Source organism: Acanthochromis polyacanthus, chromosome 21 (assembly GCF_021347895.1).
Source record: "Acanthochromis polyacanthus isolate Apoly-LR-REF ecotype Palm Island chromosome 21, KAUST_Apoly_ChrSc, whole genome shotgun sequence".
NCBI lineage: Eukaryota > Metazoa > Chordata > Actinopteri > Pomacentridae > Acanthochromis > Acanthochromis polyacanthus.
Window position 1 is genome coordinate 4,196,404 of NC_067133.1, and position 12,161 is coordinate 4,208,564.

Here is a 12,161-nt window from a genome sequence, read left to right on the forward strand (position 1 = left end):
ACAGTGAACAATTACATTTTAAATTTAAAGAAGGAAAGATGCTTTTAAAAAAAACAAATGTCAAAGTGTGTAAGAAAGCAAGTAGGAAAGCAAGTGTGGAAAGTCAGAGCTGCAGCTACATTAGATGCTCAGCTGTAGGAACGTTTCAGTTTTCTTAGTTAAACACACTGAGACAATGAATTTCTTTAGATTTAGTTTATCCTCATACCAGAAGAAGTTTTTCTGCAGTTTATGCATGGGGTTTTACGAACACTACAGAAACATCATCAGCTGCAATTCAGGACAAAATGAGAATCAATGCAATGTTGCAATGCTGCAAAGCTTAGAATGGACAAGATTCAAAGTGTACAAATAAAAATAAAAGACGTAGAGAGCAAAACAAGCAAAGGATTCATTTTACACATCTGCACACAACACTTGACTTTTTTTTTTTACATAAAACAAAGTTTCTATGTCAGAAGGGGAAAATTGTAACATGTTTATGTTCCATATTCCTTCTATTAATGTCTATTTTAGTGCAGCCCTTGTTGGAAAACCTTTTATTGTTTTCATGAAATCCCTGTGTTCGTGTGGAAACATGTACTCAGACATTTTCCTCATGTAAAACTGCAAGCAAAAGTACAAAAGTAAAATCTTTAAAAAATCCTATTTGTTGGAGTTTCTTCCATTTATGACACAAGACAGGTGCTGCACTTATAGTAGTGCAGCTACTAAGGCTGCACTGATGAAGAGCTTTACAACCACTAAACACTTGATCGTGGCTGGATTGGAATCAAGCCACAAAACCTGCTAGCAGGTCTAAACAGCATGTTTCATTGTTTTTCTTGAAGGAAAAAGCCACACTGACAAGGCACACATGTGAAGTGAAAACCATTTCAGATGACTACCTCATGAAGATCATCGAGAGAATGCCAAGAGTGTGCAAAGCAGAGGGCTATTTTGAAGAATCTAAAATATATAACATGTTTTGACCTTTTTCACATTTTTTGTTTACTACATAATTCCATATGTGTTCATTCATAGTTTTGATGCCTTCATTGAGAATCTGCAATGTAAAAAGTCAGAAAAATAAAGAAAAACCATCATAGGAGGCAGCCAGATAGCTCAACCGGCTGACTGGGCAAACCATGAGCAGGGACTGTAGTCCCCGATGCAACAGCCTGAGCTTGACTTCAGCTTATGTCCCTTTGCTGCAGGTTTTCACCCCAGTTTCCTGTCTGCTTTTTGACTAACCTGCCTAATAAAACCAACAAAAGTCCAAAAAAGTAACTTTTACCAAAAAAAACATTAAATGAGAAGGTGTGGCCAAACTTCTCACTGGTAGCTGAACACTAAACCTAAAAGTGTGAACACAAGTTTAAGTGGAACTGAACTCAAGATGAAGATAATTGTAATTATCAAGCCAGATTCATTAAGCTACCCAATCTGAAGGGCAGAAATTTGACTTTGATTTACACACAATATGAAGCTGGTGCAATTACCAACATTATTGTGGCACACCAATTCCATCCATCCATTCTCTATACACCGCTTTATCCTCACTAGGGTCGCGGGGGGTGCTGGAGTCTATCCCAGCTGACTCAGGTGAAGGCAGGGGACACCCTGGACAGGTCACCGGTCTGTCGCAGGGCTACATATACAGACAAACAATCACACTCACATTCACACCTATGGACAATTTAGAGTAACCAATTAACCTTAGCATGTTTTTGGACTGTGGGAGGAAGCCGGAGTACCAGGAGAAAACCCACGCATGCACAGGGAGAACATGCAAACTCCATGAAGAAAGATCCCAGGCTCAGGTCGGGATTTGAACCAGGGATCTTCTTGCTGCAAGGCGAAAGTGCTAACTACTACACCACTGTGCAGCCCACACACCAACTCATCCAAAATAATTTTGTAACTTGAAAAGTTTATCTAAATCATTAGCATTAAATTAGAATTTCATCTTGCACCTGTGCATAGGTCTCTTAGTAAAGACAGGACATCATTCATTTGCACAAATTTGGACTGAAAAGAAACAAATTCCCAGCTTTAACAGGTTCTCTTGTGTATCTCAGCTCTCATGCTTGTTCTCATCTAAAAACCTTGTTTGCATGACAGAAGCAGCAAACTAGATATTGTTATTATTGCAGGGGATGTAGGATTTTATAAGGTAACTTTCACCTGCAAAAGGTGGTATTTAAAACACCCACACTCAGTGCACAAATGTTTGCAGAAGCTTTTAGTAAAGCCACCACCTTGTGTAAATGCCCTGAGGCGTTTGAGGTTTCACTGCTCTACTTACATACCTTCTTTATCATGTAAAGGTCGCTCTGAGCCTGCAGGTGGTGGAGACCTTCTCCTTTGGCACTGAGACAAACACTCCATCCCTGTGACCAAGTAAAGAGTTTAGATTTTCCTTGACACCCCCGTCACGCCCAGCACAGTGTTTGAGGAGTGATTGACAGCTCTTTGACTCTGGGAGCTTTAAAAAGGAGCAGAGAACCGGAGCTCGTCACTCTCCTCTCTGTGTCACCTCCAGAAGCAGCATCCATCATGATCCCTCGCACCTCCTCCAGCTCCATCAAGATGTCGAGCTCCGGTGGCTCCCTGATTGGCAGCGGTTCACGAATGTCGATGAAGGCCGGCAGCATATGCGGCGGGGCTGGAGCCTCTGGGGTCCGCATCTCCTCTGGCAGGGTTTCAAGCCTGGGTGGTAACTTTGGTGGTGGCTTCAGTGGTGGCGTCAGTGGTGGCTTCTCGTCCTCCATGAGCTACAGCGTGTCTGGCATGGACGACAGCCTGATTGGCAACGAGAAGTTCACCATGCAGAACCTGAACGACCGCCTGGCCACCTACCTGGCCAAGGTGCGCTCGCTGGAGAAGGCCAACGCCGAGCTGGAGCTGAAGATCAGGCAGTTTGTGGAGAGCAAGGTCGGCCCCACCACCCGCGACTACAGCGCCTTCTTCGTCACCATCGCAGACCTCACCGCCAAGGTAAAACCCCTTCCTCATCCTCCAAGTGTGGGCCTGCATCTAATGATCAGTTCTGCCGATTTATTACAGTTGATCGACTACCTCTGTGTGCATTTTCAGTCATCCAAGTCAAGGTAATCCTAAGACAGGGGTGTCAAACTCATTTTGATCTCAAAGGGGCCGGACCAGTAAACTTATAGCATCATTACCGAGAAGTAACAATAAGTTTTTCCAACGTTTTAGTGCAAAGGAGAACAAGTATATTAGAAAAAACTTTATATGTAATGATCTGTCCGTTTAAAATTATATTAGAAACAACCAGAGATTAAAGTAAGTGCAATTTTAGCAAGACTATGACTGAATTTAACATTTATCTGTGTGCATTGTGCATTACAACTGATCACAGTGATTGTACAATGGCACAACATATTTAGTCACAGGTATGTGTAACTTAAAAACATAGTCCTGGAATTTAAAAAAAAATCCAATTTATCAAGATATAGAAATTTTTTGAAGTCTGTTTTCCACATCTGGAAAGTAATTGTGAACACCTAAAATAACTCTGCACACCTTTAAATCTTAAGTAGCAGCTATTTCATACAGACAGCTAAGAAAATAAAGTTGTCACCTGCCTTGTTTATGTATAAATGTATATGTAAAATATACATAAAAAATTAAATACATAACATAGATGCATCCATTAGAAATAATATTCCACTCAACCAAACACTTTTGTAGTGAATCTGATGACCAGCACTGAATTTCACAGTATTTACTGCAGCATGTTTTCATTTAGCAACTGTTTTTTTCCACTAGGGCAACAACGTTTAAAGCAGCATTTTACAGGATTTATTCTTGCTTCGTATTTGCTCCTGAAACTTGACATCTTTTAGCCTGCACAAGTGCATCAGTATCAGGCATCATGTCCTGAGCAGCAGCCAACTTCAGCATGTCAGTTAAGTGCTTATGTGTGAGCTTTGTGCGCAGTTTTGTTTTATTAATGTTCATTACTGAGAAAACTTGCTCACAAAGATAGGTCGTCCCAAACGTGCACAACATTTTTGCAGCCAGTGCTGTTAATTTAGGGTAGCCTGGAAGGAGATGCTGATCAAATGTTTCCAAACCCACAAATCTGTCCTGCAGTTCGACATCACACTGCAAATATAAATATTAATTGACATGCTAACAAACAAAAAAGGAGCCAAAACTGTAAGTAACATCCTCATAAAAAAATCTGTATTTCTAGAAATGGTGATAAATTTGTACAACGTCTCAGACATATCCAAGCAAAAACTCCTGCAATGAGTTTTAATTCTCAAGTAAAAGCATAATAATAAACTCTGTTACTTATAATAATTAGTGACTTGAATTCTGCAGTATTATCTATAAAATGCAATGACAGTTAATTACTGTAGTGCAGTATTAGTGTCAGAAACATGCTTTAAAAAGGAGTTTTAAAACTCAAAGATGTCAGCTGATGTCTGCTGCTTCTCTCTAGATTCAGGCTGCTCTTCAGGCCAACGGATTGATCCACCTGAACATCGATAACGCCCGCCTGGCCGCTGAAGACTTCAAGACCAAGTGAGTGCAGAAAAACAGGAGCAGACAGGAAGCAGGAGGAGTAACTGTACAAGACGTAGTACTAGGAGGAGCTGAAGGGAAGCTGGGTAGGCCGGTGGTGGAGTCTGCAGTAGAAGCAGATGTCATAGCTACATGGGGCAAGTTATAGTAATATAAGGAGGAGTTGTAGTTACAGGAGGAGGAGCCTAGCAGCAGGAGGTGGGGTCATAGCAAAAGGTGCAGGGGAGGTTGATGCAGAAGGAGTTTTCTACATGTTTTCAGTGTTTTCATTGACCCTGCATCACCCCTAGGGTTAGATAAAACCGATCAAATGTTAAAGAAACGTGAGCCGATGCTACATAAATCCAATTAGGTCTTAAATAAACCTGATCTGATGTTTAAATAAATCGGATCAGATGGTAAATAAAACTGATTAGACCTTAAATGAACCTGGGCAACTTTTAAACAAACCTGATTAGATGTTCAATAAACCTGATCAGATGTTTAATAAACCTAATGAGGAGCTTATTAAACCTAATCAGATGTTATGCAAACCTCATCAGGCCGTAAATTAACCTGATTATGTACAGCAGACACCCAGGACACTTACTTTACTGTATTATTCTCTCTCTGTCCTCCACACTCGGAACATTCTCCCAACTCTTTACTGATAATCCTTAGTTGTCTTTATTACTGTGCCATCTGACACGTGTTCATCTTTCTAGAATAAAATCATACTAGCAGGAGCTCAGGAGACACTAAGTCCACAACTGTCCTCGGTCCACTTTCCCCTTTCAGGTTTGAGAATGAGCTGGCCATGCGTCAGTCAGTGGAGGCCGACATCGCCGGGCTCAGGAGGGTCCTTGACGAGCTGACTTTGGCTAGAGCTGACCTGGAGTTGCAGATCGAGGGCCTGAAGGAGGAGCTCATCTTCCTCAAGAAGAACCATGAGGAGGTGAGAGCACTGCAAATCAATCAGTGCCGAAATGCGATTGGTTGATTTTAGAATTCAGCCTTGCACTCGGAAAAAAAAAAGCAGTAACTGGAAGGGAAGATGGTTTAGTGGCACCATGGAAGGACAGTTTTTATATTCCACAAATAACTTTTTAGCAAGAGGCTCTTGACATTTAAAGAATGTCCTAAGGTGCGTCAGAGAAACAGAAAAAAATGGTGTCTTTAGCCAGCATGCATGCTGTTTGAAAGTATTTACCAAAAATAAATTATTTAAGGAACCATTTTCCAAAAAGTTCTGTGTGGACGCACCTGGTTCTGTTTTGACAACAGGGCCTGGTAAATGTAAGATTTTGAAGCAATTCTGGGTTTCTTCGATTAGCACACATTTAATATGTTTGGTTCTGGAATTTGTGAGACAGAACATGTCATAGGTCAGCTAAATAAGGACGTTCTTCAATTGGTGGTGGTGCTTTGAAGAAACAAAGAACCTTCTAACAAACTGTTTAAGAATCATTACTTTTTTAGAAAACATGAACACAATAGGAAATATAAAAGCTGATTTTATTAGGCAAAACCTTTTTTTTTTTTTTGGGAGTGGACTGCAAGACAACCTACTTTTTTTTTTGAAGGGATAAAAAGAATCTCAGGCTTTGCAAACACACATTAGTCTTATGTTTGTTGTTTGTTGTTTGTTTGTAGGAGCTGCTGGCCATACGGTCTCAGATGAGCGGCCAGGTGAATGTGGAGGTGGAAGCTGCTCCTCAGCAGGACCTCACTAAGATCATGGAAGAGATCAGACAGCACTATGAGGCTATTGCTGCCAAGAACCAGAGGGAGCTGGAGACCTGGTTCCAGAACAAGGTACTGCCACAACGTTGTTTTGTCCTGACCTACAGCTCGCCTGAATGTTTACATGCAGGCTGAACAGGTGTGTGTCTCCTCTGCAGACAGAGACTCTGAACAAAGAGGTAGTCACTCAGACCGTCACCCTGGAGACGTCTCGGACAGAAGTCACAGAGGTCAAGCGTACGTTGCAATCTCTGGAGATTGAGCTGCAGTCCCTGTTGGGCATGGTGAGCATTACATGACCATTAAACACGTGATACTCAGGTATTTCCAGTGGTTGGAAAAGTGTCTGATTTTATTTTTCCTCTTCAGAAAGCTTCGCTCGAGGGGACCCTGGCAGAGACACAAAGCCGCTATGCCATGCAGCTGTCTGGGTACCAGATGCAGGTGAGACATTAACACTTCTGTTGGTTTCAGGGAACAAGCCAACATGGAGTTATTTCACCTCACCTCACCTGTGAATCTTTCTGTGATTGACCTCCAGGTGACGTGCCTAGAAGAGCAGATGGTGCAGCTGAAGGCTGACCTGGAGAGACAGGGACACGAGTACAAGATGCTGCTGGACATCAAGACCAGGCTGGAGATGGAGATTGCAGAGTACAGGAGGTTGCTGGACGGAGAGAGTAGCACCAGGTGAGACTCTGTCGTTATGGAAAGACTAAACTAAAGCCAACAGAAGAGCGACAGCTCTTGATATTTACTTATCTAGTTGCTGATATTAGTTTAAAAATCTGCTAAAATCAACAGGCAAGACTCCAAATTGCATCCATTTTCTTTTTACTCATAGTACAGCTTCCCATCCAAAGTACATACTGTTTCATGCAGTATGCATATAACTGGGACATGTTATTTTGTCGTAATAATTCACTGTACGCTGTCGGCTAGTCCCACCAGTTCATACCAGTATGTAACACCATGATGCATGTGATGTAACTGTGCAAAAGATTATGGGTCAGAATGAACAAAAAGTCATGTTGTCTTACTGCAAAATCCAGGTAATAAGACATCTAGGTAATTTTGGCAAACTGCATTTGACGTACTCAGTCTTTCTGGCATACTATATAACATGGTAGCATAGATACTGGAACCTGTCCATGACACGTAGAGACTCAACTGTTCTGTCTTCTGATTGCTCTGCAGCGTCAGCACCTCGTCGTCCTCGAGCTCTGCGACCAGGCGGGTGGTGACTGTGGTCGAGCAGGTGGTTGATGGGAAGGTGGTCTCCACTTCTTCCTCCACTTCAAACTCCTCTTTCAAGCTGACCACTTGAGAGTCTGTGGATGGCAGCAGCCAATCAGAAGTTTTTCTGTTTACTCATGTTCAGCAGAGAATCTGACCCGACAATAAAATGAGAGTCCAAAAAACCCCACAAAGTGTATTCATCTTCACTTTACCTGTTTGTATTCTGCTGTTAAAGACGAAGCCTGAACTGAGGTGTTCTTTTAGAGCTGTGATTCCAAACTAAATGCTAAGCCAAAAAAATTAATAATAATAATAAAAAGATTTAAAGATATGTATCCACATAGTGAGTAACACCTCAATATCCAGCAAATGAGAGACATGAATAATAGTTAGAAAGTCAGCAGAGATTTTAAAGATTTGAATTGATGGTTTCAAAGTGGTTTAAAGTTTTCAAATAATTAGTAAAATATAATGAACTGCTTCACAGGAAAAAACTATGGAAAGATTAAATGACTCAAAGGAGAGAAAATATTGTCTCAACAAAGCTTAAGCAGTTGAAATTTAGCCAACAGTAATGATTAAATAGTGAAAAAAATAACTATAAATGGCTCAAAGAGTTAGCTAAAAGTAGTATTATGACAAATATAAAATGCAATGGCCTTAATCAAAAGCAAAAATTAATAAAAGCAGCAACTGAAGCTTGGGTGAAATTTAGCTCCAGATCACAGGGGGGGCAGCTGTCAAGGATGATCCAACACTGATTTGAAGGGAAGTGAAATACAGTATATCTTGTCACTGGAAGTAGTTTTCACTGTTCAAACATACAAACGTTAACTTACTACAGGTATTTCTTTCAAAACCTTTATGTTGTGAAAAACTGAGATTTGGAAATTTGTGTTTTTTGTGCCTTAACTTGTCATTTTGTAAAGATGTTATTTATTTTTGCTAATTTTTAAAATTTCATTATTTGGAAATACCAGAATTTGCACATTATTTTACTTTTTCTGTCTGATCACATCATTTCTAGAAAAAAAATAAGATGGGCATTACAATCAAACAGTTACTCAGTACTTGATTAGTTTTTTCACAAATACTTTTTTATTCTTACTTGAGTAATTTTTTGACGACTACTTTTACTTCTACTTGAGTGATATTATTTTAAAGTAACGTTACTCTTACTTGAGTACGATTTTTGGCTACTCTAGCCACCTCTGGCTGTAACAATATGAATATGAAAAGTAATGGATAACTGGTGAAAAACATTAATAAATGGCTTAAATAGTTAGCTAAAAGTTATGGTTCTGGCCGTAAACCATCTACCAGAACTACTAGTCTAATAGATAAAAGAATTTATTTAGTAATGAATAAATATTTAATTGTGGAGCTTCTGTTGCTGCAAATTTAACAGGACCAACCCTGAATACCAACATCCCGGTGAATGCATGACAGTGCTGTCCTCTACTGGTTGTCCTTGTCTTCATTACAGCTGGCTTCCTTCTTCACTCTCTTTCAGAGTCATGAAGGAATTCAATTTTACTGGCTCTCTTATGGAAAGACATTTTCCTGTATGAGCCTCATGTTCTATGTGGAAAAATGGATTTTAAAATTGGATTATTTTTAAAAATGCAGTAAAATTGTGCATGAGATCTCCAGATCAAAAGCTCCTTCTCTGCTTTCTAATTAGCCTGAGTGTTTCTCATTTTAAGAAGGTAGGTAGGTACTTTATTGATCCCGAGGGAAGTTTAAGAACCCAGCAGCATGTTGAACATTCAGACCATACAGAAATAAAAGATGAAAGCACACAGGGGACATAAAAATATAAAGGTACAATTATGTACAGACTGAATGTACTAAAGCTAAAAACTGTAGATGATGTGCAAATAACTATATATCTATCTATCTATCTATCTATCTATCTATCTATCTATCTATCTATCTATCTATACACACACACACACACACATATATATATATATATATATATATATATATATATATATATATATATATATACACACATACATACATATATTAATTATATCTGAGTCATTAAATATTTATGTGTCTAGCTCATTTTTCTCAATAATATACACTTCTTGCTGATAAGCTGCAGTACCTGTTGGAACAACCAGGTGGCGCCTCTTACTTTTTAGTACTTTTGCAAAGAGAAGAGTTGGTCAGCTGGACTAAACAGTGTTGTCAAGCAACAAGCATCTTGGGGTTTAGCTAGCATGACAAAGACTTCTGTTACACTTTATGACATCCAGTCAGAGCTCATGTGTTAAATCAAGGTGGGATTAAAGAGCCCAGTCAAAATTCTCCGTTGCAGCCTGCATCATGTGCTCACAGCTTCAGATTCTGGCAGTATCTGCATAAAACAAATGCCCATTGTGCCTGATATTTATCTTGGAGATTGGATCCTACCACTACTAGTATGGTGTTTATTATATTTGGCGCTAGAGCAATCACACAGAGCAACTATTACATAAAACTGTGCTGAAATTTAATGAATAAAGTTATCCACTCTTGTTTCTGGCTCAGCTGAGGTCATTGTCCTGCTTTGGTTACATATGTTTGTCACTAGTGTGACCGCAGAAGGAAAATTGCTGACTCACAGTTAAGAAACACTAAAATAAATCAAGAAAAAAATGTGGTAGTCAAAAACAATTGCCTTTTTAGTTCAAGCAGAGGAAAAAAAATGGAATCATTCAATTCTGAGGAAAAAATTATGGAATCATGAAAAGAAACTAATAAAAAACACTACAACATACCACTAGTACTTTGTTGCACTGCCTCTGACTTTAATAACAGCTTGCAGTCTCTGAGGCATGGACTTAACAGTGACAAACAGCTCTTTATCAATCTGCCTCCAACTTTCTCTGAGCACAGCAGCTAAACTATGGCACGGCGTTACACAACAGAGCAAAGGAACCATACGTGTTCAGAAAAAGACTCTGAGGAAGAATAGTAACAGAAAGAGTCCCTCCCTGCAGGTTGACAGGATTGGTACTTTAGATTTATGAGACCCCAGAAGTCTGAATCAAGGTTTTTCAGACAGCTTCAAGGTGTAAAAGCTCAGCCATGGTGTTGATGGCTTATTTCACTCATGATATATCTTCCAATATATAAAAGACATCAAACGGACGTGTTAACAAAACAGGAAAAAAGGATTTTCTTAGCAGGTGACATGAGTAACATTGATCATCTTGATACAATGCAATGTTCAAACTTTGGGTGTACAGCCTAGCCAACTAAGAACTGCTTCAGAGATTATGAAACAGGTCATATTTTTACATTGCTCTTCTGTTAAAACTCTAGGTCAGACATGTTGTATGAAATACTGCATATCCTAAACTGCTGTTTTTAACATTTGCGAATTACAGTTTCTCCCAAAAGATTCTAGTACTACCACTGTCTAGCTTAGAGTGAGTTATAGTGTTTATAGTTTCTTCCATTCCAGTCTGAGGCTGTATGTGAACTGTAGCAGGTCAGCAATGACTGAAATATTGAGATCAGCCTCTTTAGTGACTTCATGACATGTGAAGTCAGAGCCACTGGTCTGTAGTCACTGATGGTGTTTGGGTGCTTTTTGTTGGGCACAGGAAACAGAACTGAGCAGGACGATCATCAGTTCAGGCTCAGGTTCAAGTAGGTGCTAAAGAACTATTACCTGGAAAATCCAGACTGACTTTATTTATGTATTAATATAAATACAAATAAAGGCAGTCTGGCATTGTGATGATAAGAGACGATTTCAAAAAGGAGGGGCTAACGAATGCAGCTTGAACGAGAAAGAACCAATCAGCGTAACACGGATGTGACGCACAAACAAATCGACCTTGAAGTCCATGTAGTCCAAACAACAATGGCATGCAGCCGAGAAAGCGTCGCAGTGAATGATTACTGCCATTTTTGTCACAAAAATCTGTGAATACATGGGGTGCTCTCAAGTACAACACTTATTTTTGAAAAGGCTACGCAACAAACGACTCCTTCCGAACGATTAGTGGTGTTAGGAATAACTTTGTTAATGTTTGTGTTTGGTTACGGGAGGTGCGCAGGTTTTTTATGGGTAATCCAGGCACTGAAGATGACGCAGCATTAACTCCTGCCTCCCATGCTATGATTGGTTGTACCAAACTTTCCAGGGAGGGAAACGCGATTCAATTCGCACAATGCCAAACTGATTCTCCTGTATCTCCTAACATGGAGATAGGAGATTACATGGAGATTCAGTTTGGATTTTCCAAGCTAAAAGAACTACGCTCTGGGATCATCAGGCCATGTTGCCTTGGGATGGCATCACTCCAGTTCGGAGGTCTTTACACTGACTTCCTGTTTGTTAATAAAAATACTGCTGTTGGTTTTTAAAGCACTGAATGTCCCAGTGCCAAAACTGTACATGTAAGAGTGAGATGGCATGTTTACTGTGCTTGCAGCTGCATGTTTATGAGACATAGCTCTCCATTCTTTTCCACTGAACTAAGAATAATAATGATGATAGTTGCTGCATGCTCCCTTAGACTTTTTGCAAACTCATGAAAAATATACATGCATATTTTGTTTGTTGTTTTGCACATATGTTTTTTTTGATGGCGTGTATTTTTGCATGTGTTTGAGCCTATGATACATGATCCCCTGAGTTTAGTCTAAAAGTAAAA

The 12,161-nt window shown here is 39.7% G+C and overlaps 1 protein-coding gene across 1 annotated transcript; it reads left to right on the top strand.

The window, feature by feature from the left end:
• The first annotated feature begins 2,499 nt into the window (after nt 1-2,499).
• Nucleotides 2,500-7,699, top strand: LOC110953123 (keratin, type I cytoskeletal 13-like). Its single transcript, XM_022196972.2, has 8 exons — nt 2,500-2,979; nt 4,457-4,539; nt 5,317-5,473; nt 6,172-6,333; nt 6,420-6,545; nt 6,631-6,705; nt 6,803-6,951; nt 7,459-7,699. The coding sequence occupies exons 1-8, from the start codon at nt 2,539-2,541 to the stop codon at nt 7,586-7,588; spliced, it is 1,323 nt and encodes a 440-aa protein (XP_022052664.1). The 5' UTR covers nt 2,500-2,538; the 3' UTR covers nt 7,589-7,699.
• The last annotated feature ends 4,462 nt before the right edge of the window (nt 7,700-12,161 follow it).

Bases quoted from the DNA above. Each gene is read 5' to 3' on its own strand.
- LOC110953123 (XM_022196972.2), top strand. From the start codon at position 2,539: ATGATCCCTCGCACCTCCTCCAGCTCCATCAAGATGTCGAGCTCCGGT. The intron at 5,474-6,171 runs GTGAGAGCACTG...GTTTGTTTGTAG, and splicing joins TCAAGAAGAACCATGAGGAG to GAGCTGCTGGCCATACGGTC. The intron at 6,546-6,630 runs GTGAGCATTACA...TTTCCTCTTCAG, and splicing joins TGCAGTCCCTGTTGGGCATG to AAAGCTTCGCTCGAGGGGAC.